The sequence below is a fragment of the Lindgomyces ingoldianus genome (genome assembly GCF_010093535.1).
Source record: "Lindgomyces ingoldianus strain ATCC 200398 unplaced genomic scaffold BDR25scaffold_14, whole genome shotgun sequence".
Classification (NCBI taxonomy): Eukaryota; Fungi; Ascomycota; class Dothideomycetes; order Pleosporales; family Lindgomycetaceae; genus Lindgomyces; species Lindgomyces ingoldianus.
Genome location: NW_022985175.1, coordinates 506062 through 524170, shown reverse-complemented (window position 1 = coordinate 524170; position 18109 = coordinate 506062). Strand labels below are relative to the sequence as shown.

General features: G+C 49.5%; 5 protein-coding genes across 5 annotated transcripts; 4 read left to right on the top strand and 1 right to left on the bottom strand.

The window, feature by feature from the left end:
• The first annotated feature begins 97 nt into the window (after positions 1–97).
• BDR25DRAFT_260781 (uncharacterized protein) lies at positions 98–2211 on the top strand. The gene is made up of 3 exons (XM_033686671.1): positions 98–537; positions 603–982; positions 1053–2211. Exons 1-3 carry the CDS (start codon positions 133–135, stop codon positions 2140–2142), a joined length of 1875 nt encoding a protein of 624 aa, XP_033548147.1. The 5' UTR covers positions 98–132; the 3' UTR covers positions 2143–2211.
• A 1173-nt stretch (positions 2212–3384) lies between these two features.
• BDR25DRAFT_368108 (uncharacterized protein) lies at positions 3385–8383 on the top strand (the record flags this gene model as incomplete). Its single annotated transcript, XM_033697036.1, has 12 exons — positions 3385–3460; positions 3514–4135; positions 4184–4540; positions 4597–5013; positions 5079–6744; positions 6807–6825; positions 7060–7472; positions 7527–7694; positions 7761–7901; positions 7952–8083; positions 8131–8298; positions 8378–8383. 12 exons carry the CDS (start codon positions 3385–3387, stop codon positions 8381–8383), a joined length of 4185 nt encoding a protein of 1394 aa, XP_033548146.1.
• A 632-nt stretch (positions 8384–9015) lies between these two features.
• BDR25DRAFT_303359 (ER lumen protein retaining receptor 2) lies at positions 9016–10325 on the bottom strand. Its single transcript, XM_033689994.1, has 5 exons — positions 10217–10325; positions 10067–10125; positions 9737–10015; positions 9423–9679; positions 9016–9372 (listed from the first exon to the last, which is right to left on the bottom strand). Exons 2-5 carry the CDS (start codon positions 10079–10081, stop codon positions 9336–9338), a joined length of 588 nt encoding a protein of 195 aa, XP_033548145.1. The 5' UTR covers positions 10082–10125; positions 10217–10325; the 3' UTR covers positions 9016–9335.
• Positions 10326–10455: 130 nt separating this feature from the next.
• BDR25DRAFT_285829 (uncharacterized protein) lies at positions 10456–12666 on the top strand (the record flags this gene model as incomplete). The annotated part of the gene is made up of 2 exons (XM_033688209.1): positions 10456–11176; positions 11293–12666. The coding sequence occupies exons 1-2, from the start codon at positions 10460–10462 to the stop codon at positions 12664–12666; spliced, it is 2091 nt and encodes a 696-aa protein (XP_033548144.1). The 5' UTR covers positions 10456–10459.
• Positions 12667–13145: 479 nt separating this feature from the next.
• Positions 13146–17638, top strand: BDR25DRAFT_223126 (uncharacterized protein; the record flags this gene model as incomplete). The annotated part of the gene is made up of 2 exons (XM_033685089.1): positions 13146–17408; positions 17462–17638. The coding sequence occupies 2 exons, from the start codon at positions 13146–13148 to the stop codon at positions 17636–17638; spliced, it is 4440 nt and encodes a 1479-aa protein (XP_033548143.1).
• Between the last annotated feature and the right edge of the window lie 471 nt (positions 17639–18109).

Here is an 18109-nt window from a genome sequence, read left to right as displayed (position 1 = left end):
ACACCCGCGTCGGCTGACAGCGCGGCTCTTGTGATGGGGCTGAGCGAGGCAGCATCGGGCCTGATCCGAGTAACTCACATTGAGAATTATAAATTTCTTCACACAATACTACGAACTCCCAAAAAATGAACCATGTCTGGCTTCGAGATTGGAAGCTTGGCTCTTGGGATTGTTCCTGTGCTTCTTGAGCTTGTCACTGTTTTTCAGAGAACCCGTGAAACTTTTCGCAGTTTTGATGGATTTGAGGGTCGACTGAGCAGACTGCGAATTCGTTTTAACAGTGGAGGAGTCTTATTTCGCAACGAATGCCGGCTGCTTCTTCGGCTGGTTGTCGATGAACAGCAACTAGAAGAGATGATTCAAGACCCGTTTCATAGACTTTGGGAAGACGAGAGTTTGGATAGCCGGTTACGAATGTATGTTGGCGACATCTGTGACGACTTGAAGGACAACCTCATCGTCATCCGAGAGATGCTGTTTGAAGTCTCGGACGGTTTGACAGGCTACTTGGACAAGCTCAAAGCGCAAGGTTCACAGGTCGGTCCAAATTCTAAAAACTTAGATGACGTAACTTCGAAAGGAAGCTAACGCCTCACTCATAGCACATCAAAAAAGACGGAATTTCTTCTCAATTCCAGAAATTGAAGTTCTCTGTTATTGACGAGTCGAAGTATAAGGAGAAGCTTGACGAACTGCATAGGTGGCTCGCAAGCTTGAACACCCTCTGTGTTCAAATCCGCGAACTTCGTGAACAGAGACCAGCGATTTCCAAGGCATGCCTGACACGAAGGAGACTACCTCAAATATTTTCTACTGCTCAGAAAACTTCCTCAAATCTTCATTCAATTTTGACAGATACCTGGACTTGCGCAAATTTCACACACACAAATCACATAGCGAAACTAAATGTTAATGCTGCGGACGATTCTGAGGCGAACCTTCACTTGACCATTCTGTTCAGTGAGAGGCATCAGAGGGAAGGGTAAGCGCGCAACCTTTCTCTTAAATCATGCATGTCTTCTATCATAGATGAACTAATTGTGGTGGCACAGAACGGTTGACGAGTCGCCAATATGCGTCCGTGTACACATGACTCAATCTGGGGTTCCACCAAAGGCACAGGGAAATGCAGGTTATCTGCAACAAGAACTAGGAGATTTGCCACGGCTTCCAGGAGCCCCACGGCCAAACCCTTGCGCATTCACCACAAGCAATAATCAAGGGAAAAGTAAGAAAAGGGTTAGATTCTTCTCTACATCTGATGGAGAGACCCACGAGGCTCTAGAGGAGAGCCAACAAAGAAACGCAACGCCATTACGATCACAACATTATGAAGGCTCGTGCTATTCCACATATGATCTCAACAAGTCAGTTGAAGGCATATGCAACCATCTTACCAAAGCTGGGGCTAAACAACCCAATGGGAGCAAAGGATCATGTCTCGGCTATCTTGAGAACGAATTTGAGCTTAAGTTAGTCTTCTACGATGCCGGGCATGAAGAAAGAAGCAAAACTATCCGGACTTTGAAAGATGCCGTTCCACTTAAAAGAGTTCTCACAACTTTAGACAAATTTCATCAACTTAAACTGGCTCTGCAAGTTTCCACGGCGTTTCTAAAATTCCATTCCACCAAATGGTTGCGAGAAGACTGGCGCCTCCAAGATATGGCTTTCTTCGGACGCTTAGGACAGGTTGCAGATGAAGAGACCTTCGAGGAATTAAAAACTTTACATTTGAGCACGCAAATTCCCAATAAGCTCAGTAATGGCTTCCTCCCGGATCCAATGGCTTACACTGAGACATATCCATCTGTCCGCTTCAACGCTACCGGTGATAGTAGAGTTCGAAATTTGTCCTTAGGCCATCTAGCCATCGCCTTGTTGGAGATTGGCTTCAAGAAGGACATTGGGCGCCTACGGAAGAGGAGTGAGATTTCTGACCTCACCACTGCTCGCGAATTGGCGGATGCGTCTCAGCCCCTGGGACTTGCTTATCAAAAGATTATCCGCAAATGTATTCACTGCGATTTTGCGTTTGGTTCGGACCTCTCTAGCGAAGAGTTGCAGGATGCAGTCTATAGTGATGTTGTATGCTCTCTTGAGAATATCGTCAAAAGCTGCCAAAGCCTTGAGGAAGGTTAGGAGGATAATGTAATAAAAATGAAATTCTAGGTGTTTGGGGGGATAGCCACAGGATAGCAAAGTAGACATCTACCGATATAATATTCATGGGTATAATTGCAATTGGTTCTATCACTTAAAATGGGATGAAGAATAGGTAAAATTCCAGAGATGGGAAGCTATCAAGCGCTCTAGACATCCTTCTCCTTCGCGGGCTTGCAAGAATCTTTATATGAAGATGTTCCTATGACACTAGCTAAAACTGGTGAGTGTGAAAAGAGGCCTTAGGTCTTCTTAACATCCAACTTCTTCCCACCCTAACCAAGGCCATTCGTCATCGGCGATCTCACACTCGCAAGGACTGTCGTCCCTCATGATATTCTCTGCAAAGTTGGCGAATTGCTCAACCAATCCCTCATGGACGATAGGAAGTGGCTCCAAATCCTGCGTAGCCTATCATGCGAGTCCCTACTCGCCCGACTCTCCGGGCGTTTTACTCACGCGAGCCTGGCATGTGTCTCTCGGGTCCTCCGATCTGGGGTGGGGTGCAGTTGGGATTTGATGAGACGAGGCTGGGGTTGAAGCTTGGCCTGTCGCGCATCATAAGGGTACTTTACATGTAAAGGGATCTTCTATTGTCCTATACTCACTCTGCTGTAGCCCTTCCGCACCTTTAGCTATGGAAATTGTCTTGATAATTGATAGAGTAATTGCTGGATAGGTCGTAGATATCTCGCCTTCGGGGCAATCCTACTCCCGGGCGAGCTGAAATCCCGATTAACGCAGTCACCCCCAGATTTGGTGCGAATAGGCATTCCCTACGCGCCACCATATATCTGCCCATTCAGATTTAGCTTACTCTAAGCAATGTTATGATTACAAACTCCAGCTATTAGATAGGGGAGGTAGGCGAGGGCGATAATGATTCGAAGAAAGCGCTGACATGTGGCTGGCTGAAGGTTAATTGTTTCCATCTTCGCCAGATTTGGCACTCTTACATGAACTCATGTGGAGAATACCAGAGCTGGTGGTTTCTATGCGATAGCTCTTAAAGTGTTGAAACTAAAAATGGGCCCTCGTGCCCCCGTTCCCCCGTTAGCTTGTTGGGCTTCGGCGGTATCAGACGCAAGCATCTGCAACATGTATAAGAACCAAAACGTGGGCCCGCGCACATCTTTGGACAGAGCCCATCTCACGTTTTCTAAAAATACTTAATTCTATTGGCGCTATACCCCAAGAGTTTTCGTGGCTAGCCCCAATTTTATGGCAGGAACTCCTGGCTCAAGGTCTGGAGGGGACATTTCTCAGTCCTTTAATTGGCTCAGCCGAGGCTCTCGGGGTAAGGACTCTACACTATGTTTTAGATAAGACCAGAACTGATCTCAGTTATAGGGACTGCGTACATAAGCTACGCTCACTTCTCTCATCTTCCGGCATCCTCATTTGATTTTGGTAACAACGGATACGCCGGCTGCTGCAATTATGGAGGCGAACTGCTCCATTTCTCTTCACCATCTGATCGACATGGACTGGTATTTGCGCGAGGCAAATTTTCAACTTCTTTGTATTCCGTACTTGCTAGAAGTCAGCGCAAGGTTGGGGGACCATCCACTTTTGGGCTTGAACTAACCCAACACACTTACCAACCCGAAGGGAATTCCGGCGACCCTAAAGAAGAATCGATGTTCCGTCTTGGAAACATGCTTGACCGAGGGTGTTTCAATTACCGATGGCCATTCAACGAGTATTCCCTTCTCGGCAAGCAACTAGCTACTAGAAAGGAGCTCTATCAAAGAATGGAGAGACAGGAAAACCAAAGCTCAAACCAAGGGAAAGAGAATATCCTAAGTGGGGAAAAGGAACACATTGCTGATGAGGACTCGGAGACGGGTACATACGCGGTATTCTCATTCATCAAGGACGGCATACTCTACCAAGTTCTGCGCATAGAGCAAGGCTGTTGGTCGGATTCAATATCTAATATATGTTATTCGTTCCCCGAGGAGAGCCTTATGTAGGTGCCTACGCTGACTGAACGAAAGGGGAGTTAACAAGTGTGTAGATCCCTAACGATTGGGGGTCCGTTACTTTTCCAACCCTTCGATACTCCGATGACATCAGATGAGTGTGCCAAGACGGGAGAGAGTAGGGATGAAAGTAGCAAGAGCGAACGAGGCCAGAGGGTTCCAAAAATGCGACTTGTGCCAGCTCAACTAGCACCTGGGATGACTCAACCTCCCCCAGATACTTGCGTGCAATATTTAGACCCGGTCAGTGGGATCGGATTAGAAGCAGTGGTGTATCGAATTCTTGGAGAACAGCCCGTACCGCTTCCACTAGTTGTCTCAGATTCAGTAGAGGATAATGGGTGTGAATCAAGCGATTCAAAAGATGGTGGTGGAAAACTAGCTGCATGCCGGTAAGTAAATTGGCCTCCAACACCAACCTTCAACCTGAGAGATAACTTGTGAATAGTGCTCTTCACCGATTGTCTTTCAAGAATGGCCTATTCGAAAAGCAAAGTGCAACCTTCATCGCAGCCTTCCGTCTATTCGAAGGGTCGCATTGGGTTACGGCAAGTTGGCCCAATGTCCCATCGTCACAAGATATCTACGAATATGTTGGTGCCAGCCCACCAAAAGTGAGCGATGACACTTCAAAAATTATGTTTAAAACTGGGTCCATGTGGGAAACCATCTTCCTCGAGCAATATCTGCGACCTGATTTTCCCGGTCGACTTCCTGAAGTCAGTCTGATCGGTCGCTGTTTTGAGAAGATCATGCAGGTCGACATGGTCCCTATCTGGTCGTTTGAGACCGATGAACCAATATTGCCTTTTGCTCTTATTAGTAATATCTTCATGCATCCGGAAGTCAATTTCAAGTCATTGTTGTGGGTATATTCCTCCTTACATACGGTCAAACTAGACGAGTTACCAGTCTGACAACGATCCGTAGCTGGAAGATTCGATTCCTCACTAAAGTCTACCATTTCCTCTCTAAGATTGCTGAACCCTTCACTGCGACCAACTCGGCAGTCAACGAGAACCTCCAGTCGAACAGAACAGATAGAAACGAACAAGGCAACGAGATATATGAACGTGGCAGCAGAGTGGATGATGGTGGTGGTATGCCTCCTTTAGATTTTGATGCAGAGGATATACTTATAATGAGATATATCGCTCAGGAGCAGCTAGGTCGCATTAAAGGTCGAATTAAAGGGATCGTCTATTTCCTGGTCCAAGTACTTGATCCAGATGGCAGCCTGAACAGAACGATTGGTCTCTTCAAAACTCAATCTTCAGCAGACGAAACTGATTCCTACTATATTATGATTACCCTCTGGTATGTCGTCAGGAATCTTCCTGATTTTGACTGGCCTAGAGCTCGCATGCGGAATATTAGCAAGGCAAATACTAAAATGCCACCGCTCCCCGCCGACGACAACAAGAACTTTGGGGAAATGAACAAGGATAAAATACCGCTCCTCCAATGGTATCACCATGGCTCTATCTTGCAACTTTGCGGGAAGGGATTTCTTTCGAAATCTTGGGAAGAGAACGGGTTGCGCGCGAAGAAAGTGCATCGACTGAGAAATGCAGCTTGGATCACCTCAGCAATCAAGATATCAAGATCACCATATTGCGCTAATGACGAAATCTTTGACCGGCTTTCTTTCTTAGGACATGAATTGGGCTTGGAAGAGCTCGAGGGTTCCGCCTCTACTATTGCAAAACTCTCTATGAAGCGCATCAAGGAGCGTGACTTCACGAGATATCTCAACCCTGGGTGGCTATCGCCACAAGAGGAGGGGTACATCGAGGGTCCGTGGGAGGTACATGCTCTCTGTCACCACAGCCGATTGATGACCCTGAGCCTGGAATACCACTATTCGGAAGACCGGAAGACTTTGGAGCAGAAGGCGGAGGAAGTTGAGTTGTACAAAAAGAAATGCCACTTCATCAACTCAGAAGCGACCCTGGTTCCGTGTTGGGAGAGGTCACATTTAAAAGCACGCCAAGGGTGGATTCACTCAGAGGCGTCATCGGTCCTTGCTTCAACCCTTTTAGATCTCCACGAAAAATGCTTGTATGATCCTTCATGCTGCGTCAAGTCGACCAGCCCCCTGACAGATCAAACGAAAGTTCTCAGTTCTCCCTGGCTACCCGGAGGCCAAAGCAATGTTGGGCAGGAAATGAAATACATTGGGGACTTCATGAGTAAGCAGATCAAGGCCCTTGGGGGTTTCGCTGCTGAAGGTAATTTGCCAACCCCGATCGAGTGGGTTAAGACTTGGAAGCCTCCTCAACGATATCACCCGGATGCCTTCATTCATTCGCTTGACGATACACCCGCTTTATATCAGGCTTGGAACCTGAAGAAGAGTGTCAGAGTCCCTGTCCCACTCCATAAATATATGACTCTTCCAGAAGACTTGGAAAAGGAAAAGCCCGAAGGTTTCATAAAAAAAGACCTTGAAGTTTTGAAGGAGTTGAAATCCATATATGTAGTGGATATTGTTGAAGACGGAATTGGTAAAGAGTCTCCGGGATTGCTTGGTCGTCTAGTTGCTTCTGCTGCTACCGATGACGAGGATGAGCTAGTTCGTAGACTCTATGACAGCGTAAGCAAATCTTCGTCGCTGATATTAATTTGCTGATTGTTTGAACTAGCTTGTCGATCTAGATGTCCGCCATCGATTGTTGTAAGAACACCTATTGTGCATGCTTTTTGACCACACACTAAGTAACAAAAACTAGCGCCGTGACAAGCCATGTTCTCACAAAGGAGTTTCTGAACTTGTTGGTCTATGTATTGTTTCCTCGATCGACCGCTTGTCTAAGCAATCACCTGCTCAGACTGTCGCGATTCTCTTTTCAGAACCGCAACGACTGGATTGCAGAAATTACCCTGAAAAGCTGGTGTTCATCTTCACTAGATCAGAATCCTGATGGCCATAATCGTTCGGACTCGGGAGCCTTCCAAAATGGTAAACGTATTTCCCTTCCCTCGGATTTCAAACGGGTAGTCGAAACTTCGGGGCCAGAGGAGAAGGCGAGGGACCATAGAACACTTCTTTCTTGTTGTTTTGAGTTGCGAGTGTCGTCTCTGATGCTCTCAACAAACGACTTTGGAGACTTCAGCCAATGCTTCATTATCTCAGAGCTCATTGGATACCCTGAACTGAAGAAGCTTGGGGAAGAGGGACAGAAACTATGGCAGAGGTTCATCCATCAACCTCAAACTGGGAGATGCCTGGTGTTCTTCCTAGTACTTGGTAAACTATGTCAAGAAATTGCTAGGCAATACCGGGGGGCTGTCGATGTCATCAGCTCCACCCTCAATCTTGATGTGAGCAAAGATTACCTAACGTTATCAACAGGAACAACAACTAATGCCTAGTAGGGTCTGTTTTCAAGCAAAAATAAGGGCCAAGAAGACGACCGTGAAGTTCATAAGTTCCAGCTTGGACTCTGGAGTTTAGAGTCTCTGTACAAACTCCAATATAGCCTCAGGGAATCGCTTGAGAGTGTAACGAGCGCAAAAGAACAGCTGATGGTTCAGATCAAATACGTAAGTCTTTCCCTGAAGTGCCGTGTCAGTGTATCGTAGCCTCTGTATTCTTATCAGCAATGCTAGGGTCCTGGCACCCGAAGTGAGCCATTGGAACGGATGTGTCAGGAAAGCATAGACATCTTCGAAAGCTGCCTGTTAGAATTGACTTCAGTTGCTGCGGATCTAGAGCGCGATATTGAGCTTAACAGTCGCTACAAGGATGCAGTATGTATTCATACGATGATATGATTGCTAGCTGATAACATCGTAATCAGTTCGAGGCCGTCCTGGCACTGACCGACAGTCGTACCTCATTAAGTCAAAATGACATATCTCTCAACCAAAATCGCACGATTCAGAGGTTGACCTATTTAACCATCGGGTATCTACCCTTGGGGCTGATAGCTGTGAGTGCTGCTACTTTCTCTCTTACTTCTACTCATTAAGGCTACAGGCGATATTTGCCATCCCAGGGGAACAGCGGGTGGTCCATGAGAGTATGGGTCTGAAGTGGTTCATTGGCAGTATACTGGTGCTATTGGCATTCACCTCCGTAATGGCTGTTCTCATAGGTCGTATCGGAAGTATATTGGAAGCCGTGGGTTGTTCGATAAGCTCTGCTGTAAGCCCTGCTGTCCTTCGAGTGAAGTTCTGGTTTTGGATCATGGTCTTGGCGGCATGGTTGCTGAAACGACAAGTAGGTGTAAAGTGGAACAATTTGCGACAGAGAAGAAAGAAAAAGAATAAAGGAGACATGCCGTAGATTAGATCACGGCTAGTTATAGCAATTATAAAGTTGGGAATAATGATTACCCAGTGAATTAGGATGCTGAAGAGTCTCAGCCCAAAGACCCTGCTATTCAGCGATTCGACCATAGTGTACCTTTCCGAGAACAAAATTGCACGCTCTGCCACACCTCCAGCTAAAGCCCACTACTGAGTCACCAAAAGACTCTTGCGACGACGGAAATTGGGGCTTTTCTAGGAGGATACAAGTCCACTCAAATGGGCTTACCACTTATGCTGATAAGGACGGCTGCGGGCTCCGCTTTATGTACCCCTTTATTTAGGTCTCCTAATTAATAGACTTGTTTGCACTTTTCGTCTCCGAGATCTAGTCTGTGCACACATCGGATCGGTTGAACGCGTGATGGCCGATCTCGTAGGACGAGTTGCAGTCGAATGCGAAGGCGTTATTCTAGTGGCGACTCCGGAGCTGGATTACTTGTTAGGAACAGTCGCTTCGCTTTGAAAAAGGCGCCGAATGCCAAACCCAGCACTGTAATTTCCATGATAGCGCATAATGATGATGATGCGAAAGCACAAAGCCAAGCCGTATACACATTATCTTGCGAAATTCCCTCGCATTGCCTAGTGATGATACAGGAACTCCATTCTTGGTATATCCATCCAACCAGACTTTTCCCCTGGAGACCGCCAATCCGACACTAGCCATCCTCCTCAAAATCACGTATGTTAATCTGCTCCTTATTCTAATGCGAATAGCAGGCCATACCACAAGAACGCCGTTGTAACCTGGCACCCGAACCGGGGCCCACGATAGTTCCGATCCCAGATCTATGATACAAGAAGGTAAGCGGCAATTAGGCCAAAGCCTAGGGCTTCGGTAAACGGAGGTTTAGTCGCAGGTTGAGATACTTAAACCGGTAGGTTGAATTTCTTGCCCTGGATGACCCTGCGATAGTATTAGCAACATTTATGCTAAAATGTTGGACGCGCACGCACTTGGTGTAGTAGATCCAGAAGAAGTCCGAATATAGAATCGTCTGCACAATTCCCGCAATCACCGCAATCGGATCCCAGAAACGTGGCACTTCCATGAAGTACCGGTAGATCCAATTGGGAATATACAGCGCCCTATATGCGCCAAGCGCGAAAAGATAGTGAGTGGTGATGGTTTCGGCTTCTCCAGTCCGCTGGAGCATGAAGAGCTGCGGCAGAATAGCCACCGCTTCAAGCCAGATAGAAAATGCCCATAAGATCTGCATGGGGGTGTCAGCGTCTCCTAGATCTATTATCCCAATCTATTTATGAAGCACCTCTGAGAAAGTATATTTATAGGGGAACAGAATCGCCAACACAGCGCTTGCCCCTATTAGGTATTGCACTTTGAACGTGTCTAAGTTAGGGTCGTGGGTCGGTTTGTAGTCGTTGAGCATTAGGTAGACGGTGTACGCAGATGTGCTGATAAAGATGATTTTGAAGACAGTGTTGTAGAGCGACTTCGACTCATAAAAGGTCCAGAGAAGGTCGATGTAGCGCGTGACGTAGACGGTGAGATAGAGAAATTGGGATTTGAACGAGATCCCGGACGCGCTCTGATGACGTTAGGAGATGCGCCAAATCGAGAAGGACAGGGCGAGGCATACGCTCGACGACTTCATTTTGTGTAAAAGAATTAGGATGGAGAGAAGGTGGGATAGATCCCCTGCCGGGCAATTGTTAGCTCGCGCATGGAATGGTGAATAAGGCCACGGTAGCTGAGCATCAGGAGGGTGTCGGGACATGCTGGTGCGTACCTAGTAACCGGAAGAGATTCATGGCGGCGTGCAGTCGTGGAGTGCTCTCTCCAGCGCAAGGAAATCTGTGTAGCTAGTGTGGAAGGACAAGAGTTGCTGAAGAGCAGAGTGTTGGCGAGATAAAGTTGACACGGTTGAGCTCAGACCTTGCATGGAGCTAAGCGGGTGCTTCGACCCCTGTCGAAAGAGGAACCCGCGCCCCATCGCGTTTCACTCACCTCTCTCGCTTTTCACGCTAACGTTATGTTGAGCCTGCTTGGCTGGAAAGACATCCTGAGGCCCATCAGAGATGGTTATCGCCATGTGTTTCCCTCACCGGACACGGGTCCGACCCCGGGGGAAAGGCAGAAACAACGTGAACTTGACCGGCTGAAAGGTTTCACTTATTTCGATACTTTTCAACAGCTTGAGGACTGGGCAGAGGCCGAATCAGATGCCTTACAAAGAGCCAACACCCCGCTCCTGCCGCGCGCTCCGCTGGCCCAGCAGGACAGAAAGAAGAAGAAAGCGAGGGTCCTTCTATGCCATGACTACTCGGGGAATTACCATGACTACGAGGCTGTTCAAGGCAAAGGGGTTGACGAGGAGAGCTACTCGTGCGAGTATCTTCAGTTTGTTGATACCTTCATTTACTTTTCCCATAAGCTTGCTTGTATACCCCCTCCCTCGTGGACGAATGCTCTCCACCGCAATGGCGTTAAGGTCTTGGGCACCCTCCTTATTGAGCCTCAGACCAAAGAGATAGGGAGATTGCTTACACGCGGTCCTGCTATCGGGAGTCCTGGCGAGGACTTAAGTTTTCCAATGGCGCAAAGGCTCGTTGACCTTGCAAGATACTGTGGCTTTGACGGATGGCTCATCAATATCGAGAAGCCCTTTCCACGAGATGTATGGGACCCCAAACTTCTACAGGCATTCCTCAAGTACCTGAGGGATAATCTGGGGCCAGAAAGGAGTGTCGTATGGTTAGTACCGTTAGCTTCTAGATTGATTTTACTAGCCAGTCTACTCAAATAGCCGTCCTCATTTGAGACAGGTACGACGCGATCACCGTTTCCAACAAGGTCGAGTACCAGAACGCCTTAACAGAGCAGAATCTTTCATTCAGCGAGGCATGTGGAAGTGTCCTGACCAACTACTCCTGGAAGGAAAGCAACGCCTACAACACTAGGTCACTTGTCCAAGAAAGGGACATGTGTCTAGATGACGTCTTCTTTGGAGTCGATGTCTGGGCTCAAAACGCCACAAAACTAAGTCGCCCCAGGGTCACCTATCCAGAGAAAGGCGGCGGCGGAACAAACACCGGAGTTGCCGTAGCGAAGCTGGCCGACATAGGCCTTTCCGTGGGGATATTTGCCCCGGCCTGGTCTTTCGAACACTTCCCGGGATACGGGAGGACAGTTGAAAGGGCGGTATGGGACGGATACGATTTGTCGGATGATCTGGACTGTTCATGCGGTGACCGGAGTGGCCGACATCCTTCAAATCGAGGTTCTCCTACCACTCGCTCGGCGGCGCAGTATGCCGCTGGTTCGGAGATGTTCTTCTACACTGACTTCTCTAGAGCCTTCGGTCGCCACGAGAAATCTGAACAGAATAGCGTACATGAAGGAAAGGCCCTCCATTCCCAGCTTGCCTCACAGTCAATACTACCCTACGTAAGTAGGTCCAGTGTGACTGATGACCAAATTGGCAGTTCTGTCAACGTTCTTTCACAACGTCTCGAAGACTTACCTACTCACTCTCAACTTGTAGTAGAAGTGGGAAGCACAATGCCTATAGGCTGTGCAACCACTGGCGCGTACGAGCGCTGGCTGCCAATTTTCAGACTCGATATGCCGGCGAATGGATTTCTGCAGGCCAGAATTCGATGCAAATATCTTCTAGGAGCCCGAGGTGCATCTTTTTACGCTAGGTCTGCAAAAGACTTCGAGTTCCTTCCGCTCCAGGAAACTGAGGGCGTACAATGGCTCGAGGCTCCTATGAGTCTTGGTTCCGACAATTCCGAGAGCAACCGGCTTGAAGAGATCGGTTTTTATCTTAAAGCCTCACCATTTGGAGAGGACCCGGTGCGAGTTGTCGAAGTCATGGAGATAGTCATCATGCCTTGCTCTGACTTTGAGCTTCCTCGCTATTGCATTATCAATGCTATTCGAGTCGAACATCGTGGGGCCGGAGAGACCAGTCACTGGAGACTCTGCTGGGCCTGTGATGGGGGAATCCGGGCGATATCTTCTGGTCTGCCCTACAGTGAGATCACTGGGCACTGCTCACATTTCTTGGTTCACGTCTCTGGATTATTTGTAGGGAGGGCCTACGCTCCCGAGCTCATTTTGTGTCCAGCTTTGGTGGACAGTTTCATTGGCCAAGGCGCAGAGGTGAAGGTAGCGGCTGTTGGATTTGACGGACGGCGACTCACAGAACGAGCGGTGAAACTTTGCATTGAATGAATAGGGCATGCTCAATGCGAAAATCCGTCTCTAAAAATTGCAAATAACTCCAAGACATGTCTAGCTTTAGCATGCTATTCCCAAATTGTTTATCTGACGGCTTTCACGTGACTGCCGCCCTTGATCGCGCGCTTCCAATTTAGGTTTAGCTCAGCTTGGCTGAAGAGCTGTCGCGCTGTTTGTCCAAGCACCTCTGCCATTGTCCTCGCCAGCTGTCCTGGGAGCAGCCTTTTCTTTCTTCCGCTTTGCATGCTAGCTTGCGATCACTAAGAGCAACGCTGCGAACTGCTGCAATTTCAGAATTCTGGAAGGGGGCTGGGGAAGCGCATCAAGCCATCCGCCCGCACGCGAATTTTAGGTGAGTGAAAGTTGCCGACGCCGACCACTTCATCTGTTGTCTACCTCCACCTCGCGTCCTCTCAAAATCTCACTCCACCCTACTCACTGTCGCTCAGATCCGCTCTGCCAACAATTCCATCATGGCGGATCTGCAGGAGCTGTTTGCCCGGCTCAACGGCCAGCAAGGCGCCGCCGCTCAGGGCGCGTCTGCTGGCAACCAGTCGTCCAGCTACCACCACCCGTCCGTTTCCTCCCCAATCTACTCCCCATCGCCAACCGGCCCTCGCCCGCATCACCAATCGGCTGTCATGTCGCCAAACACGTCTGCCGCAAACACTCCGGCTCCCGACCACGGCGCTGCTCGTCCGCAAACCCAGCAGCAGCAGCAGTCGGCTAATCTGCTCAACCTGCTCCGTTTTGGCAATCAGCAGCCCGTTGTTTCCCAGCCCGCCATCTCCAGCCCGCGCCCGTCACAAAACACTCAGGCCCAGGACAGCTCTCCATCACATGGACGCACGATATCTGCCTCTGATCTCGTTGCCGGCTTCATGGGAAAGACCTCTCCGCGGGCTCCAATGCACTCGTCGGCGTCAGCCACCCCTGTTCCTGCCGCCAGGCCGGAGCCGTCCTTGACTTCTTCAGAAAACCCGCAGAATCTTCTGTTGAGGTTGCTGAACCAGCCGAAGCCGTCCCAGACCGACTCTCACTCTGCCCGACAATCTACAACGTCTTTCGCTTCATCCACTACAAAGTTGCCTGAAACGGCCGTAGATGATGTCGCTCAAGACTTCGCCGATGCGGAGTTGGAAAAGGTACCATCCGACCCAACGGCGCGAGCAAACGCCAGGCCTGTCATGCATATATTTGGCGCTGATGGTTCTGGACAGTCATCACACGTTGAGCCAGACGTCGCTCCGAGGCCACCTAAATTCACTTACGTTAACCCGTTCGAAAAATTAGAGGCTGCGAGCCCGCGTAACCGCACTCCTATTACTGAGAGCTCTCAAACCCCCGCTCCAAAGATGGAGATCCTTAAGCCGAAGCATGCGCGAGATGGTTCCTCAACTGCTAGCGCCGACAGCAGAGGTCGGACGTCCCACAAAGCTCGGAAGCTGTCGCCAGGAGCATCAGTCCAGCATGAAACGGTGTCTGATGCTGTGAGCGGCCTTGGAGAACAGATCGACAAGGAGGTCGGCGAAGCTCTTGCTGAAGCCGAGACTCGATCCGAGGCGCAAGCCGTGAAGGAATTGGAGCGGATGTCGCCGGAAGAAGTAAAAGAAGTGGAGGAGGTAATCATCGAGACCGCTGTTGAAATCAAGAAGGAACTGCAAGATGAGAAAAATGCCCAGGCCTTGGAAGAAACTCTGCCAAAGCCCATGGCAGACGCTCTCAAAGAAGTTGTCGACGAGGTCGCTCAAGCAGATGTCGCCGACAGCTGGGAGAGCGCCGAGGCCGAGGACAGCCCTGCAAAGGATGAAGAACAGATGGTAATAGTCTACCGATTCCCGATGCGGGCCTTCTCTTCCATCACGGTCAAGGATATGCCCCAACGTCGTATTAGTTTCCGTCCCGAATCCTTCATGGACATTGCTCGACTGAAGAAGGAGTTCGATCAGATTGATCGCTCACTTGTTTCAGCAAGCAAGAACTTCATTATCTACGCCAATGTGAAGAATGGCGGCTTCCGCATAATCAAGCAGGAGAATGGAGACTACCGTCAGGTCTTCCAAAACCACCACGAGCGGATCTTCAACATTGCGATCTGTGCCCCCGGAGAGGAGTCCAACGAGCCGATTCAGAGCATTCTTGGCATTGGCGTCAACGGCACCGTGTTTTGGACATCGCTTGAGGCAGCTCGCGAGGATCAATTCGGCGATGATCTTGATACCCGGGGCCTTATCCTCCCACCTTCTCCATCACAAGACGACAATACCTCTGGGGGTCAGCTGAAGACGCGGGCCAAGCCATCTTCTCGTCACCCAGAATTCTTCGCCGTTGGCCGAGGCAAGTCCATTCACATTGTGTGGCCTAGGGTTGCCGCTGAATACACCCGCGGGAAGAGCCGTGTGTGTCATACCGAGAAGTATCTAAAGGAGCGCTCTCTCAAGATCTTGACCGGTAAAGCTGGAAAAGATTTCACCTTCAGTGAAGATGACACTGTTATTGTCTCCTTGGACAAGGCCGGCCGAATGCGTTTTTGGGATATCCGTACTCTCACCAACCCGGACAAGGGCATTCCTTCCGAACCAGCTACCGCTGAGGTCAAGGACACGCTCTTGGAGTTCCATACAACTTCACCAACTGCTAAGTCTTGGCCAACCTCAGTATTCTTCTTCGATAAAGACAAACCATTCAACAAAGGAATTGCTTTGAGGTATGTCATGGTTGGTATGAAGCAGAATCACGCCTTCCAGCTGTGGGACTTGGGTCTCGGTAAAGCCGTCCAGGAAATCAACCTTCCGCATGAGAAAGAGTCCGACGCGATATGCAGCGTTGCTTTCCACCCTAGGACTGGTATCATGGCCGTCGCTCACCCAACTCGCAATTCCATCTTCTTCATTCACGTATCGTGCCCACGCTATAACTTACCTGTCCTATCCCAGGCAGGTTACATCTCCCGCCTGGCCACCAAGAATGACAGGAGCCAGACACCTTTGGCTCCTGTCAACGCCACGGCAATCATGACCAGCATAACCGAATATTCATTCTCTTCGAAAGGTCAGATTAGAAGTCTTCATATGCTACATGAACCCGCCGGACCAGCGGACGTAGATGACCCTGACAACGCAGCCCTGTTTGAATTATATGTGATGCACTCGAAGGGGGTTTGCAGTATCCAGGTACGCCGAAGCGACTTGGGATGGAAGAAGGAAGGCGAGCCCTTGCATCCAAAGGAGGCTGAGGAGGAAGGAGTTATCTCGCTGGCTCAACTGAAGCCACCACAGCCGGTCCCCGACGAGTCGACTTCAACAGGTGGGGACACACCACTTATCAAGTCTGATCGATCTGCCAGGGAGAGCATTAAGAAGGAGAGCAGTGCTGCTTCACGGCAGTCCATGACTCCAGAAGCTGCTATGCGGGCTTCCACTCTCGCCAAGGTCGAGAGCAAGCAAGATGCCGCTCGTGCAGCCATTATTAACGGTGGGGAGAAATCAGAAAAGAAGAAAAAGAAGCGTGTGACCGCAGAAACTGCTTCTCAAACGTCCTCTTCTACTCGCCTGCCACCTCCATCCTACGCACAAGCTGCGCAAGCCACGCAAGCTCCTCCATCTAAGTCGCCCTCTCCTCCGGAGGCTACAGCTACGGAGACGATTACATACAAGGCCTCTGAGGAGGAAGCGCCGGAATGGGCAAAGAAACTGATCAGCCAACATTTCCAACAGGCCGGCTCCTCTACAGCCAGTAACGTCGAGCTTAATCCCAAGAAGCTAGAAAATGCAGTACAAGCGGAGATGACCAAAACTCTGTCTCGTGAATTTGAGGTTCTTCACAAACGTCTCGACGAGGAGAAACGCATCTTCCATGCTAATTTCAACACCAAGCAAGAGGCCATCCTTCGACTTGTGTCCAGCACCTTATCAGAAAATGTCGAAAAGCTCCTTTTGAAGATGATCGAAGATACCGTTCGCACAGTCTTGCTCCCGCAGGTGGTGGAACACACCACGTCAACTCTAGAGAAGACTGTGGGCAGTGGATTGAAGTCTTCTTTGGAGAGCCAGCTTGCAAAGGACCTGCCTGAATCTGTTTCCCGAGCTTTTAAAAATCCACAAAACCTGCACTCACTTTCTGATACGGTGGCAAAGAGAGTTTCTGGAACCCTCGAGCCGAAACTGTCCGCAGCCTTTGGGTCCATTGTCAGCCCAGCAATCTCAAATTTAACTCATACTGTTGAGCATGAAATTGGTCATCAGCTTCGCCAAGCTCAGGTCCAGCGTCGCGATGACGCAGGCAAGATCGCTCAGCTTACGGATACGGTACAAACTTTGACTGAAACAGTCCAGTCCATGGTAGCCAGCCAGGCTGAGCTTCAAGGCCAAGTCATGAAGCTTCAGCAGCTGCTTTCTCAATCTCAGGGCAAAGAGCCATCTATCGGACCCACTACTACACGTGCCACACGCGGATCTCCCATCAAGCAAAAGACTCCCGAACAGGTTGAAGCTGAGACCATTACTCGTCTAATGGCGGAAGGCAACTACGAGCAAGGCACAATGCAATGGCTTCAGTCACCCCGCTCTGCAGAGCTGTTTGAGTCTGTTTTCGTCCGCTGCAATCCCGCATACTTAAGGCAGGTGTCTGCACTTCTTGCTCTTTCCACCGGTGCCGTGGTAACTGAGTCGCTGGACCAACATGTACCAGAGCGGCTGATCTGGCTTGATACAGTCCTCGCTAGCGTTGATCCACATGTAAGCTCAGTAGCCTCCAGAAGCTGAACAGTCATACTAACAGAAATGTGCAGGACCCCGAGATCCACGATATTGTCCCACGCATTATGGATGTCTTGAACCAGCGCCTCACCGCCGCCTATATCAAGCTCAATGAGAGCAGCCCTGGCAACCAAATGCTCCGCCGGATCTCGGCCCTGGTCAAGAAAGTCAACGACTTGACCCGCGCTGTTGCGGTTCATCGCGAATGAGATTGCCACAGCAACCCGACGTCGGACCTCTGCCTCATCGTTGACGTAGGATGTCTCTGCGCTGAAATACGCCGTTGAACTCATACCTGCTCTCCCGTCGCGGATTCCTCGTCACTCTATTCTGTATTTCCACTGTGCCACTAACTTTTCCCCCGACGAGTTCTATCTTATAAGCCTCCCGTAACGTCTTACGGTTCAAAAACTTCACTTCAGGGTGGCTGGTTTGGGAGGCCCTATGGAAGTCTTCGGATTGGTTCGATAATGATGGAAAAGGTTCATGGATAAGGTGATGTGAAAAACCATCGGATTTTCTCTTTCAATTTTGCACATCTTGGCGGCTCCTACCCCTTATATCCCCCCAGTATATGCCCTCCTATTCGGTACGGTCTCTAAAATTATGCAAGTCCGGTGGCTTTGCGAGGATCTCGCGGTGCTGAAATGCTCGCGTGCTCTTTCGCTTATATCTATCAA